At 51.5% G+C, this 21353-nt stretch overlaps 1 protein-coding gene across 3 annotated transcripts in view; it reads right to left on the bottom strand.

The window, feature by feature from the left end:
* Window positions 1–21353, bottom strand: part of SAMD4B (sterile alpha motif domain containing 4B) — a 37326-nt gene that overhangs the window by 3135 nt on the left and 12838 nt on the right. For all 3 annotated transcript variants that reach the window (XM_029243280.1, XM_029243292.1, XM_029243285.1), the window contains 10 exons: window positions 20586–20988; window positions 10910–11380; window positions 6134–6373; window positions 5450–5559; window positions 5214–5300; window positions 4138–4480; window positions 2951–3036; window positions 2332–2450; window positions 1551–1749; window positions 1238–1361 (listed from right to left, as the gene is read on the bottom strand). In XM_029243280.1, the coding sequence (XP_029099113.1) occupies window positions 1238–1361; window positions 1551–1749; window positions 2332–2450; window positions 2951–3036; window positions 4138–4480; window positions 5214–5300; window positions 5450–5559; window positions 6134–6373; window positions 10910–11380; window positions 20586–20781 (1975 nt within the window). In that variant the 5' untranslated portion in view covers window positions 20782–20988. The remainder of the gene's footprint in view (window positions 1–1237; window positions 1362–1550; window positions 1750–2331; window positions 2451–2950; window positions 3037–4137; window positions 4481–5213; window positions 5301–5449; window positions 5560–6133; window positions 6374–10909; window positions 11381–20585; window positions 20989–21353) is intronic.

Genomic DNA, 21353 nt, shown 5'->3' with positions numbered 1-21353 from the left:
AGTCTCTCAAAGGGCCTCCTGTTCTGGAACCTGGGCAAGAGCCCACCAGGTCCCTGGGCAGACCTGACACCACCCACTGCTTAAAACCCTTCCTGGGCTCCTCACTGCTTCCAGAGGAACTCTAAGCTTTCTACCTAGGTTTAGAAGACCCTGCTCTTTCGTGCTCCAGCCTCACCTCTCACGACCTCCCTTCTGAACCCATGAGCCATGTCAGACCATCTAACTGTCTCTCCTTAATAAAAAAAATTTTTGACCTTGGGCAAATCACCTCTCTGAGACTCAGATTCATGACTAATAAGATGAAAATAATATCAGTGCCTTCACATGTGCAGTTGGGAGGATTTCATTCAACAGTGCAGAAAAGCTGTCTGACACACAGTCTAGCACACGGCATACTGGTGAAAAGAACTGTTCTCATTTTTTACTCCTGTAATTCATCCACCCAGTCATTTAATATCATTTACAGATGCCTACCATGTGCCAAGCCCTGTGCTAGGATGAATGGGACAAATGGGGTCTCCTGCCTCCCACAGATGGCAGTTCGCATAATCTCATAAAGAATCCCTGTTGATTTGGCTATTTGTGACATGAGTTTAGGGTCACAGGCAAATCTAAGCTCTCTCTAGAGGCAGCCCTTTCCAAACCAGCCTTATCTGCTTCTGCAGCCTCAGTGCCCAGCAGCAGGCCTGGCATAGGGAGTCACCCCTGACTTACTGAGCAAGGCAGGGCTAGCGCTTCTCTAACCTCCCTTTTGCCCACTTTGCCCTCATTCTAATCTCCCATCTCTAGGCTGATCTGTGAGCAGAGGGGAAGACAGACCTTCCACCCTTTAGTGTAGAACCCATTCCAAGAGCTGAAGTCTACTGGTTCCTGCTTGGTCACCTGGCTCCTGAAAGAATGCCAGTGGACTGATAGGCAGGACTCCCTTCTATAGACACCTGGCTGCTGGGACTGTCTCATCCCCTCCACCCTTCCAAACTGAGTACTTAATGATTCTAGAAGAAGACGGGGACAGAGACCAGTATGAACACTAAGATTATGACACAGGGAGGGAGAGAGATAGAGATGGGGGGTGGGTGGGAATGAGGAGTGAGAGAAGATGACAGGGAGGGGGAGAAAGACAGAAAGACAGAGGGACAGAACACATGCAAGGGATAGTGTGTACAAGACCCAGAAGAGAAAAGAAAGGCCAGCTAAGGGTGCTGTTGAGGCTGAGTCGTAAGGGTGGGCACTATACCTGGAGGGAACATGAGAATGGCCTGGGGGGACGAGTGGACCGGGAGCGAGTGGGTCCGCTGCACAGAGCTGCGGCTCTGGCTGGGCATGCTGTTGCTGCCTCCAGGGTTGGCGAACCACAGGTTCTGCATGTGGCATGGGAGAGAGAAAGCAGTGGGTGAGTGGGGAAGAGGCCCAGACCCAGAAGTGGTGGAGCTGGCAGAGTCGTCCCCTCCCCTCTACGCTGGGCCCAGACACAGAGATATGGACACATATCTCAGGCACCACCACCCCAACCCCAGAAGTGCCAGGTCCTTTGCTTCCAGCTGGCTCACCTGTCGGCCCTGGCCCCCAAGGCTGGGGCTGGTGAGGGCATGTCGAGGGGAGATGCCCCCAATGCCCGAGGGGCTCAGAAGGCCCATTCTGCCAGGCGGAAGGGCCCGGGGAGGCATTGGGAACTGCCGCTGGGTCCGCCGGGCCACCCCCATCCCCACAGAGCCAGCTATGGGGAGTGAGTTGGAGCCGAATGCCCAGCTGTGAGAGAGAAGGCAGGGTGTCAGTTTAGGTGGATGGGGCCCATCTGTTCACCTCTTCCTCACCGCCCCCCGCCCCCGGCAGCCCCCATGGATAGACAGAACACAGATCTGCTCTGAGCAGGGATTCCCTGTGCAAGGCCCTGCTCTGTACATCGTCTCCTCCTGCCCCAAGGGTAATCCCAGGATGGAGACGGGGAGTGTACGAAGGTTTCCTCAAGTCCACTCAAAGTAGTTCTCCTAACTTCAATTCTCAAGCACAGTATTTCTGCTGTTTGTTTGGAGTGAGAAGGGACTTCAGAGTTCTCTGCACACAGGTGAGGAGAACAAGGGACAGGCAAGGGGCCAGCTATGGGGACATGTGCTGGTTTTGCCAGCGCAGCACTCTATTCTAATGGAAAATCAGGGACCACCTGATTTTCTTATGGCAAAGTCCTCACTGGGTGACTTGTATAAAGACACCCAGTTACTGAATGAGTATAACAGGATTCCCAGCCCAGAATGCAATCACCCCTCTAGGCACTATCTGTCAACCAATGAGGGCCTAGGGAGGGAAGTCCCTGTGCCCTGGCTGCCGGCCTACCCTTTCTGCTGCCGGTAGTTCTGCATCTCTAGTGCGGCTTTGCGCGGGAAGGTCCGGAGGAGCTTCAGCACTTGCTGTTTCCAGGACAGCAGCCGTTTCTTCTGCGTTTCCGTGAAAGCCTAGAATTAGGGGGGTGAAAGGGGTGTGTGTGCTTCTTTCACATTTGCCTTCCATCCATTTGCTTAGATATTTATCAACTGCCTGTGCTGGTCAAAGCTGGGACACAGAGGTGACCTGTGCTCACGGAGCTTACAGTTTAGTTGGGGAGAAGATACACACGCATTCATAAGTGATAAATGCTGTGAGGGAGAAGCACAGGAGGCACAAGAAACCTGATGTTATGAGGGGCTGGTCAAGGCATCCCTGAGATACAGACGTATCAACTGAGATCTGAGGGGCCAGCAGACGGGAGGGGGACTTACTCCCCAGAGGATTATGTACTAAGGCTCTAAGAATGAGCGCTCAGGGGCATCCACTGAACCCAACACTGGGAAGGATGAGGGCTGGAGAGGTGGGCACGTGCCAGTCAGGCAGGGCCCTATTGGTTATATAAGGAATGTTGGTCCTGAGAGTGATGGGGCAGCCTTTCCCTTCTTGGGACCCCTAGAGAAGGCCTCACCTCATGAGTCAGGCACTTTTCGATGAGCTGGAGGTAACTGGTGATGTTCTCCTCGTCTGGTCGGGACACCAGCAGCTGGGTGCACACTTGGGGACATGGGAGAGGGCAGGAGGTTAGTTACCAGCATGTCCTCTGCCATGTTCCAGCTTCCCTGGCCCAGCTGGGTGGCACAGAAGGTGGGTCAGGAAACTCGTGCTGGATGAGTACTAGCTATGTGCCAAGCACTGTACCTGGCTTATCACGAGGATATATAAAGTGCCCAGCATAGTGCCTGGCATAAAGCAGATGTGAAGTAAATGATACCTTTTCTCCTTTTTAAGCCTTGCAACAGTCTCATCAATGTAGGCAACTTTAGCCTGAGGCTCAGAGAGGTTGAGTCACTTGTCCCAGGCCACTCAGCTAAAAGAACTTAGACCTGGGACTTCCCTGGTGGTGCAGTAGTTAAGAACCCGCCTGCCAATGCAGGGGACACGGGTTCGAGCCCTGGTCCGGGAAAATCCCACAGGCCGCGGAGCAACTAAGCCCGTGAGCCACAACTACCGAGCCTGCGCTCTAGAGCCCACGCGCCACAACTACTGGAGCCCGCGCACCTAGAGCCCGTGCTCTGCAACAAGAGAAGCCACTGTAACGAGAAGCCCGCGCACTGAAATGGAAGAGTAGCTGCCGCTCGCCACAACTAGAGAAAGCCCATGCACAGCAATGAAGACCCAATGCAGCCAAAAGTAAATAAATAATAAATTTATATATAAAAAAAACAAAATTAAAAAAAAAGAAACAACTTAACCCCAAGTGTAAAGTTGCCTACACTGTGCTGCCTTAGGAAAAGGCTTCACCATTAAGAGCTTCACCACACCCATCCCGTGGACTTCAGTCCCCTCTGAAAGAGCCGACGGATTCGCCTTATCTCTTCACTCCTTACTGTATGCAGTTTCCACTGACACAACGTCCCATCTTCTGCTCAGGCTGGAGACCCTTTGAGGGTAAGGACTGTCTCCCACCATCAGCCTGGATGCACCCGAGGGCAGGGGCCCTGTCATCTCAGTCTTAGCCACTCTCTGTAGTGCTCTAATCCCCAGAGTGCTTTGAAGAGTTTTGCTTCCATCATTTAAACTGGATTTGACCTTTGATGCCTGGGTTCACTTGGCACCCTGCCCCAGAATTTCCTGCTGGGCCCTGGGTGGTCTCACCTTTGCCCATCACCCGTGTAAACTGACTGGGGATGTCTCCATCAGCGACGGGAGCCGGGGCTGGCTCACTGCCATCAGTGGGAGCTGGAGCTGGTGGAGGGGGGTAGCCCTCTGCAGCTGGAGGGTCCTTGGCCTCACTGCCCTTGTCTGTGCCAGGGTGAGCCAGGGGAGGCTCCGCACCTGGCAGCGGCGGCTCCCCCCGGCCCCCGTCCTTGGCAGTAGAGGTGGTGGCGGTGGCGGCAGCCACAGTGGCCTGAAGGACACTGTAGGCCTTGATGGGGGTGATGATGATCTGCTGCAGCTCCTGCAGAGCGTTTCGCAGATTCCCGCCTTCCAGCACATCCTGAGTGGGGAAGACACAGCCTGGGTCACATGCCAACCCCCAGAGCTACGTAGAATGACTATACATGTGGGGTCAAACAGTCCTTGCAGAGAGCTGGTGGGACCCTGGGTTCCAGCACACAGAGAAGGCAGGTAAGGGCACTGCCAGAGCATACACACACACACATGCACACACACATTTGTACATACACAGTCCCTGTTCCCCCCTCAAGGTAGAGTCCCACGGAGTTTAGAAAGTGGGGCCTCAGGGTCCCACCGAGGATGGAACCAGATTCAGACCCAGAGATCTGGACTAAGACACTGAAGGGGGCAAAAACCAGAAGGTAAGTGGCAGGGAAAGGGAAAAAGGGATGCAAATCAAGGCAGATGTGTAAGGAGAGTGAGCGGATAAGAAACAACCAACTGGAAAGAGAGATCATGCACACAGGGGAGACACTCTGCTCTATCAGAAAGAGCTGTTAGAAATGGAAAAGTGAAATGGAAGAGAGGGGCTGAGTCAACAAACAAGATTCTGGAGACACAGGCCAGGACAGACGGGGAGGAGAGCCTCTTAGCTTAGCCACAGCAAGTGAACCCTGTGAGCCGACCTGCACTTGGTCCTTGGACCCTGGTTCCCTAGGGTTGCGGAGGTTCCGAGGTGGGGGCCACATGGGCAACAAGGCTGACCCAGAGACTTCAGCCACTAGCACCACTGGGTAGCCAGTTGGCCTTGGATGGGGATAGCAGGTCCTCACCTTCTCCAGGGATTTGAGGACACTCTGCCTCTCGCGCAGCTTCTGGATGCTCAGGGCTATCTTGTGGCGGGCACCTTTGGTGACATTCTGCGGTAGGACAGAAGGGGAGAGGAAGCTGGAAATGGGAGGCTGAGGTACCCAACAAGGCCCAAAGAGACAGAGGAGGCTTGGGCTGCAAGGGTAATGTCAAAATGGTACTGCCCCCAACCCCGCCCTGATGGTCCCCTCAGCTTTACCTGAGACTCCAAGTGCTGCTCAGTCAGTGTCATCATCTCCTCATAGCTCATCTGTGAGAAGAGGGCCGCGTACTTGTGCAAGCGGAGGCTCTTAAGCCACGAGGGCACATCTGTGGAAAAGAAGGGAGGGCCTGAGATCAGGAATCTGGCCCTGGTGACAGATGTGGGGAAGGACCAGGCATGAATCATAGGCAGCCTTAAAGGCTGTAGAAAATTGGAAGGAGGTAGGGAGGAGCCAAGGGTCCATAAGCTACCTTCTTCTGTCCAGCCAGACCCTTCCAGGTGGCCTTCCCTGGTCAGAACACCCGATCCTCCTGAGTTGCTGGTTTGGATGTGTACTAGGATGACCTCTGATGTCTTTAAAAGTATTCCTGGAACCTCTATTCCATCAGTTACCTCTGTGTCCTGGCTTTCTTGTCAGACTGGTGTGCCTGAGGGCAGGGGCTTTTCCCTCATCAGACTGGGACCTGTGGGGGTCCCTCTGCCCAGTCTTAAGCCCTAAGGGCAGGGCCTGTCCACTCTCCTCAGACCTGTCCCCTTCTCGGGGATGGAGGGGGGGGAGAGGAAGAATTGGGTGGGGAGGGACAGGACAGGTGGGGTGGCAGCTACAAGCTCTCTTCTGTCCTTGTAAGTTCTGCGGAAGCCTCTTGAGGAGGGTCCTAGTGTTACTCTCCCACATTGTACCTTTCATGCCACTGCCGTCCTCCTGAAAAGTGTTCCGGCTGGAGCCCTGCTCCTCCGTCTGCTCGCTGCCAGAGGAGGCCACGCTGCTCTGGGGCGAGAGGGGTGCGTGGTCGGGCGTGGTGAAAGCAGCCCGGGCCCCAAGCTCCTCTGGACTCGGCCACTCACCAGGGGCCTGGGGGCTCGTGGGGATGAGCGACATGGAGCGCTTCAGCGGGCTGGGGTGGATTTGGCAGGGGAGACCTGGCCGGAGGGGGAGAGAGGCAAGAGGTCAGGCTTGGGGATCTGACCACAGGAGACCGTGTCCCCCTGGTCAGTGCCATGGACGGCAGCTCAGCCCTGGAATTCAACAAGAGGAAGGGACTCTGGGGTCTGAGGGGAACCACCTACCAGGTACTGCTGGTTCCCTCACTCCTCCACCCCCCAATCCATCAGCAAGCTCTCAGCCACTTCTCTGAACCGCTCCACTTCCTCTGCTAGCACCCTGGGCCAAGTCACTGGCGTCCCTAGCTGGAATTACTGTCACAACCTCCTCACCGGTTTCTTGCCTTCATCCTTGCCCCCTACAGTCTAATCAACTCACAACAGCCACACTGATCCTTCTTAAAAATGCAAATCTGACCCAGTCAGTCCCCGATTAAATCTTACCTGTAGCTTCCCTTCGCACTGAGAATAAAATTCAAACTCTTCCCCCGACACCTACAAGGCCCTGCAGGATCTGGGCCCTGCTCACCTCTGACTTCTCATCTCTCATGACTCACCCCTTTGGTTCAAGCCCTTCTAGCCTTTGCCGCACACCCGCCCCAATCTGTTCCTGGAACACTCAGGCTTGTTCCAGCCTCAGGACTTCTGTGCTTGCTCGCTCTTCTTGTTCTCCTGATCTTAGCAGTTGGCTCCCCCAGGTCTCATCTCAAACAATCACCTCTTCTGAGGCATTCCCTGAACCCTCAGTCAGCAGTAGCTGTCCCCCACCAACCCCCTATCATATCACTCTGCCTTATCTTTTTTTTTTTTTGCGGTACTCGGGCCTCTCACTGTTGTGGCCTCTCCCGTTGTGGAGCACAAGCTCCAGACGCGCAGGCTCCGCGGCATGTGGGATCCTCCCGGACCGGGGCACGAGCCTGTGTCCCCTGCATCGGCAGGCGGACTCTCAACCACTGCGCCACCAGGGAAGCCCCGCTGCCTTATCTTTCTTACAGCACGTATCACAGCTTGAAATGACCTTATCTAGTTATTTGTTCACTTGCTTATTAACTGTACGCCCCTCCTACAAGACCTGTGACAGCAGGGCCCTGTCCTGTCTTAAACATCATTGTATCCTCAGTAATTACAATGAGGCCTCGACTAGAGGAGGTTCTTCACAACTACTTGCAAAGTAAGTGAATGAAGTACATAAACTGCTTCCTCAACATCTCTGTTATTGGGCTTCACCACCTCCCAAAGATTTTTCCTATACTGAGCCCAAATCAGGGTGAATCCAGGCCCTCATCCACAGGATGTTTCACATCCTCCATCCATCCCATTCCTGAGGTAAGAAAAAGGATCCAACTTGATTTTTAACCATTCTAAGGACAGGGCAGGTTCCCATGAGCTTCCAGACCTTTACAAGTGCTATTCCCTCCCCCTAGCTCACCGCTCGTCCACCCTTATCTGCCAGCCACTTCAGCCTTCACTCCTGGCTCAAGCGTTCCCTCTTCTGTGACTCCTTCCTCTGCGTTCCCTGGGCCCCTGTGCTACCTCAAGTCCAGCACTTACTGCCCCCTTCACTAGCCTGCCTCACACTGGACTCTGGGCTTCTGTAGGATGGCTGCAAGCCTGCTCAATCATTTCTGTACCTCCAGGTCAGGGCAAGATACACAGGAACTTTCAAAGTTTCACTAAGTCCAAAAGGAGGGCACCCACCATCCTAAGGGTGCTAAGGGGGCCTCTGAGCTTGACACAGGAAATCTAGAAGTATCTCAAGTCAAAAAAAGAAAAGGAAACAAAGCCAAAAAGCCTCACCCTGGGTAGGTGAGAACATCAAGGCCTGGGGAACTGAAGTCCTTTGTCCCAGTTCCCACAAAGAGTTGGGAGGCAGAGACAGAAGAACCCCAGCCTTGTTTCTGATGGAAAGGCTGGGATTCCTGCCAGTGCTACACTGACACCCAGCCTCAGAAGGACAACCAGCCTGGTACAGGTCCCCAAAGCACCTTCCCTCATCTGTGACAGTTATCTATGATCCTAGCCAGGAAGTCACCTGAGGGAGAGGGCAGTGCATTGATCCCACCCACTAAGGCTAGCCTCCTCCCCCTATCTGTGACTTCTGGGGTTCTCTGCAAGGGGCTCCTCCAAGCCTCTGGACTCCTAGAAGATGTCACCCTCTGGGCCCTGGGAGGGGCTGGGTAACCTTTAACACAGGCCTTTTTTTTTTGCCTGTCTTGGTGTTCCTGGCTTCCTCCTTCCTCCCTTCTCAACCAAGAAGCGGGAAGGCGAGGCTGAGAGGGCTGGAAATTATCCTGATTGGAACGATTGTGCAGTTCCTGAGGAGCCCTTTCTGGACCCACACTGGGGTGGAGGCTGGCCACAGCATGAGAACCATAAAAACAGGAATGCCGGCCAGACATCCAGGGCCTCACACTCTCCAAGAAGCCCTGGCCTGTCCTTGGCAGCACCCCAAACCCACCCTGCCTGCCCTTACAGGCCAATCCTTGCTCCCCACTCAAAAATAGTTTAATGGCTTCCTGTTTCCTGCAACTGCTTGAAATTGAAATTGAAAAGCTTCATCCTAGCCTTCAAGTCCCCCTCTGAATGTGGCCCTAACATACTGAGATCTGAGAGTCAAGACAGACCTGTGTACAAATTCTGGCTCTGCCATCTATTAACTTCATGATCCTGAGCAAGTCACTTCATCTTCCCCCTCTGTCTCCACTTCCATGTGAAGTCTCTGGCACAGGGTAAACATGAATATTTGCTACTGCTATTACTCATTTAAATCCTCGCACTTCTCCATCCTAGCCAGACATGTCTGCATACTGTCCCCTCCAATCTGACACCCCTATACCTTCAATTCATGCTGTGCCCTGTAACTGGAATGCCCATTTCCTCTTCTGGTTCAAATCCCCTATTTAACATTGTTCCAGCTTGGTCCTCTAAAGCTGCTGTCCCCATCGTGGGGAGGAAGGACTGTATGGGCACCCTGCATGGGTGACCCCTCCCCTTGATAAGCATCTTCGGGAGGGTCACTTTTAGGTGGGGGCAGTGTAGCACAGTAACAAAGAATATAAGCTGAGGAGCCAGACTGCCTCGATTGAAATTCTGGCTACACCACCTTGGGCGAGTGACTCCTCTGTGCCTCAGCCAATGAATTTATAAGTATAAACTTCTCAGAACAGCTCTTGGCAAAGACTAAACGCTGAATATATTTTAGCTAGAATTATGATTATTAATATACCCTCCCAACATGGACCCAGAAACTGTCATGCTCTGAGACTAGAAAACAAGGTCCAAGACACCTTGGGTTGCTAGAGTTCCCAGAAGTACCCTTCTACCCCTCTATCTTCCCTGATTCTTGCCAGCATCTTGGAAGGAGGCAGGTGACCAGGATATCCATATTCAGCTGGGGAAGAAAGAGGCTCAGGGGTAACTGATATGTAACAGGTGCCACACAGCTGGGCAATGAAGACCCAGGGTTCACCCCACCCACTGGCACAGGTAACATTTCACTGCCACCCACTCCTGGCCTGCTTTAACCAGTGCCTGCAAAAAGGGGCCGGCCACCTTGAGGTTAAATTTGGAAACTTCTTGCTTTAAGTCAGGTCCTGTCACCTCATCAATCCTTGGAAACGCCATTCTCCCTTATACTGTTCAACTAATATTTCAAAAACTCACTGGAATACCAGCTCCTCCCGCTGACCCCAGCCTCTGCGGGTGCCTGCTAAGAGGCCACTTAGTTGAAGGATGGCACAGTGGTCAGATGCAAGCTCTGGTATCAGATTGCCTGGGTCTAAACCCTGGCCAGTTCCACCACTTGTTCTGTGACCTTGAATACAAGACTTCGGCTCTTTGAGTCTCAGTGCCTTCATCTGCAGAATGGGGCTAATAATATTGTTGTGATGAGGATTAAACGAGATCATGCCTGAAAAGTGCCTATAAAAGAGTACCTAGCACAGTCAATGCTCAACAATGTTACCTACTATTACTAATGCCTTGCAGCATGAGTTACACCTAATATGAACAGGCTTACAAACATACATTTCTCAGAAATGAGTCTGTAGGCTGCAGCCAGATACAAAAATCCAGAATGTCTGGGCTGGAAGGGACCTCAAATTATGATGGTCTATAACTGAAGTCAGGCAGTTATCACACATGCCCAAAGTGGGATGGTAGGGGCAGAGGCCGACTGGGACACATGTGCAGGGTCAGAAGGCGGTGACCAATATTCAACTCCATCTTACGGTTGCCACCAGGAATACAGGCCTTGAGTTGCCAGATCTTTTGACTTTTCAAGAGAAGCTGAAAATCCAGATTTTTAGGAGAAAATTCCCAATTCCTTACAACACCAAATTTATTTAAAAACATAACAAAACAAAAACCAAAGTTTTGTTGAGTTTGAGCTCAATAAAACATGTCTGCAGGTCAGAAATGGCTCTGGGAATGCCAGTTCACAACCTCTGCACTGTCTCATAAAGCTGAGGCCCAGAGAGGTTATGTGACTTGCCCAGGGACACAGAGCGAGTGAAGAGAGAGCCCGGTCCGACCCTTTTCAAGTAGGCATGGCCTCCCGGACTCCCACCTCCTCACCTGCGTTTGCGTTGCTCCCAATACTGTTGATGGCTGGCGGCACTGAGCTGGGTGGGTGGAAGGGCACGTGTCCATTTTCCCGGGGTGGCTTGTCCTGCCAGCCTGGTCCTGCCTCCCCAGGGCCCAGCTCTGCAGGGCCACCCCACTCATCCGAGCCCTGGCGTGAGTGGTAGGTGGGCTCAGGCCGGGTGCGGAAGCCGCTAGCTAGCCGCTCTTCCAAGTGACTCAGCCAGAGGGCCAGCGCATTGCGGTCCTCCAGAGTGGTGGCCGGGTGGATGAGGGCATAGGAGAGCAGCTGGCGGCTCTCCTCGATGAAGGCATTGCTCTCAATCGAGTAGGCCAGCACTTTCTGCAGCAGCCTCATGTACTCCGACTTGGCCTCTGTGTTGCCTGGCTGAAGCAGGGGTAGGTGGGACAGCAGGAGGGACACCACCTTCTCTTTGGACTCCTGCTGCCACTGGCTGACGATGGCTGCAGAGGGGACAAGAGGGAATGTCAGGGGAGCCAGGGTGGGGGACTCCCATAAAACCAGGAGAGGTGCCTATAGCCTGCTCCCTCAGCTCCAATCTCATTTCCCTTCTCCTTTCATGACTCCGACCTTGTCCCTCATACAGGTGATATCTAACACACTCAGCCTGCTTCCAGAGTAATTTTTTTTCTGGTTCCATCACTCCCACTCTCAGAAACCTGCTATGACTCCTAATAAGCCAAACTTGCTACTCTGGAATCTGAGCCCCTCCTGCTGCCCCCAGGCCTGCTCTTCTTGCTGTATCCCCACTCTTTATCTTCATGGCCTGTACCTGCTTTCCCCTGACTATCAAAACACCCTCTTTCCTGACTTGGAGGACAATGGAATACAGTGGTTAAAAGCTTGCGCTCAGGAATTCCCTGGCAGTCCAGTGGTTAGGACTCCGCACTTCCACTGCAGGGGGCACAGGTTCAATCCCTGGTCTGGAAACTAAGATCCCACATGCCATATGGCTCGGCCAAACAAAACAAAAAAACCTGCAATCAGATGGTCTGGACTCCCCAACTCACTAGCTGGACCTCTGTCGCTTGAACCTCACAGAGCACTGATTTCCTCACCTGAAAAATTCTGAAGATAATTACAGTACCCAATTCACAGTGTCGCTCTGAGATTCAAGAAGCTAAGAAAGAATGGGAAGTGGCCTGGCATACAGAACATAGTTAATAAATGCTTATTGTTGCTTTTTAAACTGGACTCAGCCTCTAGATTCTCCCCTTCCAATTCATCCCATACACCCAGATGGAGTGATCTTCCTAAAGCACACCAGGATATCATGTTCCTGACCAGGAGCTTATGATGGCAACCAGCACCAATGGACTCAAGTTCAAGAGCTCCTAGCCCAACATCACCTTCATTTCCAGGGCACTCCCCCACCTCCTATTCCTCCAGATAAAAACTTGGTTTAGGATATCCCCATCCTCCCTGGGGCTCTCTCCATGCCATATTCATCCAAGCTTCCATACTCAGGCTGAGATTCAACGCTTTAGTCTGCAACAGTCTCCTTCCTCCTATCCAAATTCTACTTCTTTTAGGGATTGCCTACACCTGCCCTTCTCCAGGAAGCCTTCTGTGGCTACTCCACGCCCTGGTGATCTGGTGATGTCTCCTTCCCATCCCATCGTCTGAGGGCCTGTCTGTCCTGTGAAGATGAGTGAGGCTTCCTCTCTCTACCCAGAAGTGAGCTCCCCAAGAATAAGGCCCCAAGCTAGCCACATAAAGGAGGCCTCGGTACTCCCTGGTGGTCCAGTGGGTAAAACTCCACGCTCCCAATGCAGGGGGCCTGGGTTCGATCCCTGGTCAGGGAACTAGATCCCACATGCATGCCGCAACTAAGGGCCTGGATGCTGCAACTAAAGGTTCCTCATGCCGCAACTAAGACCCGACACAGCATGAATGAATGAATGAATAAATAAATAAATATTAAAAAAAAAAGGAGGTCTCAGGAAGGAACTGTTACAGGACTGACTGTCCTCCTTGAAAACCTTGTTACCACTTCCATGACTAGCTCAATGGAGTGGAGGATGGCAGGTAATGCTGATGGGGCAAGGGAAAGGGACAAAGTATACCAATACTTGAGAAAAGAAACAATGATCAAAGACTGGGACCAACTCTGCCCTCACTCTTGGGCAAATGAGCTCATATCTATAGCCACCGTAATGATTTTCAAACACCTAACAAGGAAGTTCTGAGAGTTGAGTTACTGGGATATTGGTGAGGTCTTGGAAAGGGACAAAGGAGCTGGTTCTAACCGAACAGAGCTAGGACCCCAGAGGGGTGGGTGATGAAAAAGAACAGGCAGTGATGTGGCTTATGTCCCTCCTCTCCTACTTACTGATGTAAATGTGATCACTTCACTGAGCTCTACTTTCTCTATCCGTAAAGTGGGGCTCACAATCATTCCTACCTGGCATGGTTGCTATGAATTGAGGCCAAAGCACAAAGGAAGGCACAAAGTACGTCCTCAGTAAACATCAGCTGTCATTTCTAACACCATGGTTATTATATCTTACAGGGGCTCCTTCCTTTTGAATACCCATAGAGATTCTCAAGGCATAAGCCAACTCCCGGACAAGGAAACAGAGAGGCTGGGAATGGGCATGTATAGAAGGAGGGCCTCAGAATTCTAGCCATCTGGATTTCAAGTGAGCCCTGATCTGGATCCCTCTGTCTCTGATGGTGTCTCAACCCAATTTCCTTAAGGCTTAATATTCCAAGGACCTCTGGTCTCCTTTGGCCACACTACTGACCAGACACCTGGCCACTGGAAGCCTTGCATTAAAACCTGAGAAATACCTTTTTCACGCATTTCTTTCCCTTAATGACCTGTCTGGAAATTTATGGCTTGGGAATTCACATAACTAATTCTTACATCTGTAGCTCTAAGAAAATGAAACACATACACCTCTCAACTCCTGGCCATGTAAGTGCACATTTTCTTGCCTGGGCCTCTCTGACCCAAGCTTCCTAGAGAACCCCTGTTAAAGTGTTCAAGGGTTCATCCATTTATTCAGAGCCATGTTATGCCCACAGTACTGGCCAAAACAGAACGAAGAGTAATACTACACAATAATAGTAATAATGGATATTTACTGACCATTTACTCTGAGCCAGACACATGCTAAGAACATGACCGTCTTTCATCCTCACCTCAACTCTTGTTTTAGCACGCCCATCTTGTAGATGAGAAAATACATTTGGGAAGGTGATGTCCAAGGTGACAGAGCCAAGATCTGAACCCAGGTCCCTCTGCCTCGAAAACTGAGAGGAACTTTTACCCACAACCCTCTACTATCTCTCCAATGCCGCCTATCTTCTTCTTCCCCCTGTCCCTGGCTTTCAAGATCCCTTTCAGGACCTGCCACACAAGGCTAGGAAACCTCATCCCCTCCATCCATCTTCTCCTGAACTAGCTCCCCATGACCATGAAGCTATCTCTTAGGTCAGCTCCATATCTAAAGATCTTTCCAAGGTGGGATAAGCCTTCCTGACTTTAGGGAGTCTTCACCTTTTGAGTTCTCCCACCTCCATCTGGCACTGGATCACATGGGAAGGACCTCCCTGGTACTCCATTTTCCTGACTTAGTCCCTGAGTTTTTAGTTTTTGATGAGAAGGAAGAAGAAATATAGTGACTGAAGATTAGGGACAGAAAGTTAAGGACTTGCGTCCCAGGTGTGGTATAGTTGCCTGGGCAATATGCCTCCTCCTCTGTAAAAGAGGGATTACAGGGCTGCTGAGAGGATTTAGGGAGACAATGAATATAAAGCACCTGACAGAGTCTGCCCATAGTAAGCACTCAGTATGTGACTCAATGATTGGTGTTTTTCTCCCTTCTCCTCCAGCGGAGTTGGCCTACCCCTTTAGCCCTACCCTGATGCTCTCAATCGCTGTTGTTCAGGCCTTGCAGGGTAGGCAGAGGCATCTGGGACAGAGAGAAGCCTTGTCTAGTCCCTCCCCCACCCCAGAGTACTGCCAGGGCTAAGGGACACAGCTTCTCCTCTGGTACTGCCAGGGGACATGACAGAAGAGCCCCAAGGGTTGGGCTCAATGAAGGACCTTGTTCTACTGCAGTGAAAGGGGAGAGCGGTTTTGGAAGAATGGAGGCTGACCCTAGGGAAATGTGTGTTCATGTGTCTGTACAGCGGTGAACTGGGAAGGGTGGGCCTCCCATGACTGGAAAGCATCAGAGAGAACTGGAACTGGCCCAAGGAATCTGCACAGCCTCAGGCCCCTTGGGGTGAGCCCAGCAGGGGCTGCAGATGATGGGGAGGGCTGGAACTTCTAGTTTCCCGCCCAGGGCAGAAAAGTCTGGCCCAGAGTTGAGGCACAGCAGAGGCCCAATGAATACCTGCACAGCTGAACCCTGGTGGTCCCCTGGAAGGTAGTGGCGTCTTTGTGTGTATAATGTGCCCTGTCTAGGATCCCTTGACCTCAGGTCTCTCTGTCTCATGACCTAGAAGAGTATACTGAGTAAAGAGTACAAGTTCAACTGGCAAACTTGCCTGGATTCGAAATCTAGCTCTGCCTCTAAGACGTAGGTCAACGTAACTGTGGGCCAGTCCTTTAAACCTCTCTGAGCCTTGGTTTCCTCTTCTGTACAATGGGGGTAGTTAAAAGCCCCTACATCACAGGGTTATTGTAAAGATTCAATGAGACAGTCGGGCAAAGCACCTGATCTGTGTTAAGTGCTCCATGCATTTCAACTATTATTGTCATTGCTGATGGTTGAAGATCTAAAGCCTACGCTATTTCGGGGCTGGAGGGAGCAATTCACACAGGAGGGCACATCTGGTCTCCCCCTTCAGATTCCCCACAGGGGTGGGGAATTTCATGCAGTTATTTACCAAAAACAGACACGTCTCTGGTTCCTCTGAGCTAGAGGCACAACAAGCGATGATGAAATTCTGGAGGTGGGTGGATGGGGGAGGGGACTGGGGAATGCTGTGATGTCAATGACTGCTGCTCACCAAGCTGCAAACCTGGACTCCAGAGAGGATGAGGGAGACTGCATATGAGTGCTCTCCTTGGCCAGGTGACCAGAGCTAAGTAGGTCATGACCCTGGTTGCTGGCAAATCACAGGCGCCAAATATATCTTGGAGACTGCCGTAAGAGCAAATCCATTTTTACATGCTGGGCTGTTGTAACAATCGTGGCAGCCTGAGGCACCAGCCAGAGGGGATGCGTTTTGGCTCCAAACATGCCCCTCTATGCTTCATCCCATCTCACACAAACATAGGGGAGGGCAAGGGGGTTCACATTTTTGTTTGATGAACTGTGTTAGTAGAGCTTGAAAGGGGAGGGTGGAGGCATTAGAGTTGAGCTTGGGTGACTCACTCACCCACAGCCCCTTCTTGACCTCGGTTTCCCCACCCAGATTCGATGAGCCAGAGAGGGCAGGGCTTAAACCTGCTGGATAGGGGGACTCTGACTCAGAGGACAGGCGGAGGGAAGAAATGCAGGAAATGTGGCCCAGGAAGCTATAGGACCAGGGAGGGAAGGAGATTTCAGCTTCCCCGGCCCCACCCTTCTGGTCCAAGTCAGCATGGGAAGTGGGGTGGGTTGTAGGATTACTCTAATAGCTCCAAGTAGGCAGGGAAGACAGCACTGAGAGAAGGAACAGGGATAATGACAAGGGGAAACCTGGGGCTTCTCCTTCCCTGTTCCAGAGACCCTTGGGTGTTGCTTTTCTGTTCCCAGGTTTTATCTCAGACTCTGCTTCCATGAAACCAATGCTGGCTGCCCGGGCTGGGGGACTTCCCTACACCCTCCTAGCTGCTTGAGAGGAAGGGACACAGCCCAGACCAGAGCCTCTTCCATGCCCCTCTTCTCTCCACTCCCAGTAGGTCATGTGACAGTACCTTCACCACCTTCCTGGGCCCACCCAGAATCAAGTGTCAGCATCAAAACTAGTAGTTCTCCACTAGATGCACACAAGGGCCAAGTAGGGAGCTTAAAAAACACCAAAATCTCTGGAGATAGGACCGAGGCCTCGGGTTCTTTTTATAAAGTGACTCTGACATGAAGCCAGCATTGGAACCCACTCACCGAGATTGAGCTCTCTGCATTCCCTGGCCCTTTCTGAGAAGGAGATGGGTGGGTAGGCAGCTCTGACCCAAACCTGAACCCAGGGTCTCCCTGGGAGAACTGAAGGAAGTAGCAGGGTTGGATGGGTGGGACATGGAGTATAAACCCAGAAAAAGGCAGAGGATCTGCCTCACTGTTCGGCCCTCCTGGCCTGATGGGATCTGAAAAGCTGAAGAAGAGCTTCAGACCCTGTTATAGGCAACCCTTATCCAGAATTGGTAGACCAAATGAACTGAAGATTTGGTTTGTGGGGTAAGTGTGCATCTTGGTGGGAAGGAGGGACAGGTTCACTGAGGGGCCCACCCCATAAAATACTAAGGGCTACTGATGTACTTGGAGAGTATCTAGAACAATCCCCGTACTGTCTAGTGAATCCTCAGGCCCAAGAGGGATGGGGCTGGCCCACGTCACAAAAGGTGTTAGTGGCAGAGCTTGATCTAGAACTCCTGGGTGTCCTGATTCCTATTCTCATGTCCCATGACAAATGAATCATCAGTAGAGCATCATCTCTCAAACTGCCTGGTCAGCAAGAGAACTTGGGTACCCACTACCAGGCCTATCCTCTCAGGACTCTGATTGAGTGGGTCTGGGTTGGGGGCCCAGAAATCTGGATTTTAGGTCACATTCTCCCCCATCAGGTGATTCTGATGATGCAAATTTGGGAAACACAGTGGGATGGGAAAGCCGTAATGAACAGAGGATACAGAGCTCCTCCAAGCCCTCCAAAAGGATGCAGGCCTCCAAGCCCAGGAAGCAGCTCCTTCCTTCACAAATAAGGCAGGGCAGCTGCTCTACCTGAGGTTGGGAGGGAGACAGGAGACAGTCTTGGAGCCCCAATGTCTATTAGGAAGAGGCCTTCAAGGCCCCACAGGATTTACCTCTGTGATCACTTCTCTCTCCAGTCATGCTCTGCTCTAATCCTGGCAGGCTTCCTGCTGACTCTGGAACACACCATGGCCCTCCCTCTCTTCCCTCATTTTAAGTTTTCCCTAACTCTCCATCCACCTAAGTACCAACTTGTTTTCCTCTCACCACCTGACATGGGGCTATGGCTAAAGACCTTGATTCATATATTCATTCACTAGTCAACTCATTCCACAGCAGTTCTCAAGGACAGGCATTAACCACAATATCTTAATGTAAACCGTCTGAGATGGGTCTCAGGCATAAAGTATACCATGGTATAAAGTGTAGCATGTCTTTCAAGGGCAATGTGGTAACAACAAATATTTTAAACATACATAACTTGAAACTAGCAGTCCCACAGAATTCTAGAAATTTATCCTAGAGATGCTTAAAGGGTACTCATTACAGCACTGCTTATAAGAGTAAGACCAAACATACCATGCAGTAGAGCCTACTGATCAAGAGGAAGAAATTTAAAGTCAAATTCCAGCTCCACCTCTGACCAGTTGTACAACCCAGGGCAAGCCACTAATCTCTGCAGACCTCAGTCTTGTTTGTAAATGGGGGAGTTAAAAGGCCTTCCTTACAGAGCTGTTGTGAGGGTTACGAGTAATAAAGGTAGTAAAGCACTGCTTGATACACAGGTCAGGCTCTGTTACCTTACTATTCTTACAATCAAGCAGCCATTAACAACAATGAGGTGTACACGTATGTGCTGAATATGGAATGATCTTCAATACTGTTAAGTGAAAAAAGCAAATTGGTTAATATGTGCAATGTTCTTTGTGCTAAAACAATCAAAACAATGAAAAAGCTGAAGGGAGAACTTGTATGTGCTCATACATGCACAGAATATCTCATAAAACATACACAAATTGGGAACGTGGAAGTCTGGAAGGGGACCTCACTTTTTACCTTTCATATGGTTTGATTTTACCACAAATTTTGAAAACAAAAGCAAAAACTAAAAATGCTCTAATAAATAAATAGCAGTAAGCACGGGTGTGATTCTGATATATAGCCAGGATTGGCACCCAGTGCTCACCCAACTCCCTGCTCAGGATGGGGTGGTGGGGATGTGTGACCAAGCTTCTTAAGACACTGGCCTGCCCCAAAGGAGCCCCCACTCTAGGGGCAGAGCCATACCACAACCCCAGAATGCTCGCCCTGGTGCTAGAGCAGAGGGGAACCCTCCCTGGTGGGGAGGATGGGAGGGCTGTGAAATAGCTGAGGTCTGGGCTTGCTGGAGCCAAGCTGGGTTCCTGCTGCCCACTGTCTGCGAGACAGGGACTTAAGCTGATGATTCCTGGCCTGAGGAACTGTCTTCCCCTACAGCCATGGTGCTTCTGTGAATTGTACATAAAAACTCAGAAAAATGAAGGTGACTGCTGCTAAGACGGGTAGGCCTGAGAAGAGGAAGGAAGCAGCTCTGGGGGTCCCCAAATCCCAATCCTAGCAGCCCATGCTGATTTCCTCACCTATAAAATGGAGACAACAACATTACCTATCTCATGAGGTTGTTGCGTGGACTAAATGAGTTACTGACAATAAAGATAACAGTTAACATTTATTGAGTGTTTAGTACATGCCAGGCACTGTTCTCAGAGGGGTCGTAACTAACCTAGAAGCACAGTTATCATCTTGATTTTACAGAAGAGGAAACCAAGGCTCAGAAAGGTGAAGTTACTTGATTATACAGCAAGTGACACAACTGGGATTTAAACCTCGACAGTCTGACTCTAGAGCCACCAAAGAACACTGTTTTCAAAGTTACTATACAAGTAAAACCAGTACTTAGCTTGTTGTAGGGACTCAATATGAACCGTTATCCTGAGGAAGAACATGGGAAAAGTTTGGACACGTGCTACATGGGGTCCTGGGGTCCCCTCCCCAGCTAGCTTTCAGGTGCACATACTCCCCCTCTTCTTTGGCCTCCATCACTCCCACCCGTCACCTAGGTCAACACCTCTCCATCCAGCCTTGTGGAGGCCCAGAAGGCCAGAATGGCTTCAGCAGTGCCCCTTGAGATGGTTCTCTGGACTGACTCCTCGCTAGACCTGGGGCCTGAGGGAGAGGTTCTAGCAAAGCCTAGCTCACCCATCCTAATGTCAACTTCGTGGGACAAAGAGCACTTCTCTACTGAGTGTTCAGGAAACTGATACGGACTATATCTAAATTCAAAACTCTCTTGAAGCTGTTTATGCCTTAGGTGCAACCTACCTTTGAGGGGGTAAAGGATAGTATAAGATGACATGTGAATTTTGGAAGAGTTCTAAAATTTCCTCCTAGCTCTGACGTCCCGTAGCTTGAGAAATGAACTAATGCTCACCTTCCGTCCCCCTTTCATAGGTAATGACTTTAGTCTGTTCCTTTTAGCTGCCCAGACCAGCCACTCTACATGATCCTTCCTCTGTTACGGGTAGTTTCTAGTTTGCACTGCACTCCCCCAGGAGTCCCCCATTCCATGTCTGAGGATTTCTGGCAACTAAGCCCCAGAAGAGCCATGATGATGACCTGGGAGGTCAGGGACTTCTCACCTACCAACAAGCCTAGAACCCACATTTCTTAGTGCCATTGCTGGGTAGGCCTCCTCAGACACCTGATATCTGTTCCCGTTCCAGGTCTCCCTCCTGCTGTGCGCCCATCGCTGGAGACTCACCAGCACTGTTGGCTTCCGACTCCAGCAGGTGAATGTCATTGCAGTCCGCCAGTGAGTGCTCCAGGCAGAGCTGTAGGAAGCGGGCCTGGGTGCGGGTGACCCGCTTCAGAAGTGACAGCAGGGCCACTGTCTGTTCACACTCATTCCAGCCCTTGAACCAGCCAGCGAGGATGCCCACCTGGTCTCGGAACATCATGGTGCCAGGCCTGGGGCCAGGGTGGGGGGGACGGCGGTGGCAAGGGCCAGCGCCGTCACATGGTCTCGGCTGCGGGCTCCTGTTACCTCTCCCCTGAGGGCCAGGGCTTGAGGATGTTCCCTGGCGTGGTGGCAATGGGTGGTGCAGGGAGGAGGACACCTGCTCACATCGGGGGAGGTCTTGGTCTAGCCACTCCTCTCCAGGCTCCTGGAAAAGGAAGCAAGGTCGTCAGAGAGAATGAAGGGGCTGGAACTGGCCTGGTGAGTGTGGGCTGAAGGGGTAAGGAGGCCTCATGCCTTCCTCTTTCAAGGTACCTACCCTGCTGAGCTCCTGGGAGAAAGATGAAGCTAACCAGATACTAAACCAACTCTCCCTCCAATCTCCAGATCCAGAGAAAAGGCTTGATTGGGACTCAGAGACCCAGACAAAGAAGATGCTGCCCCTCAGGTCTGGCTGTCACAGGGCCAAAGGAAGTGGATTTAAAGCAGAGAGTAAGTTGGCAAGATATTCTAGATGGGAAATAGGAGACAATGCACACTGTGGCAAAATATCTGAATTAATGGAGACCTGGC

Source organism: Monodon monoceros, unplaced genomic scaffold, assembly GCF_005190385.1.
Source record: "Monodon monoceros isolate NGI ecotype Baffin Bay Population unplaced genomic scaffold, NGI_Narwhal_1 Super_Scaffold_10, whole genome shotgun sequence".
NCBI lineage: Eukaryota > Metazoa > Chordata > Mammalia > Artiodactyla > Monodontidae > Monodon > Monodon monoceros.
This window is presented reverse-complemented; position numbering and strand designations above follow the sequence as displayed.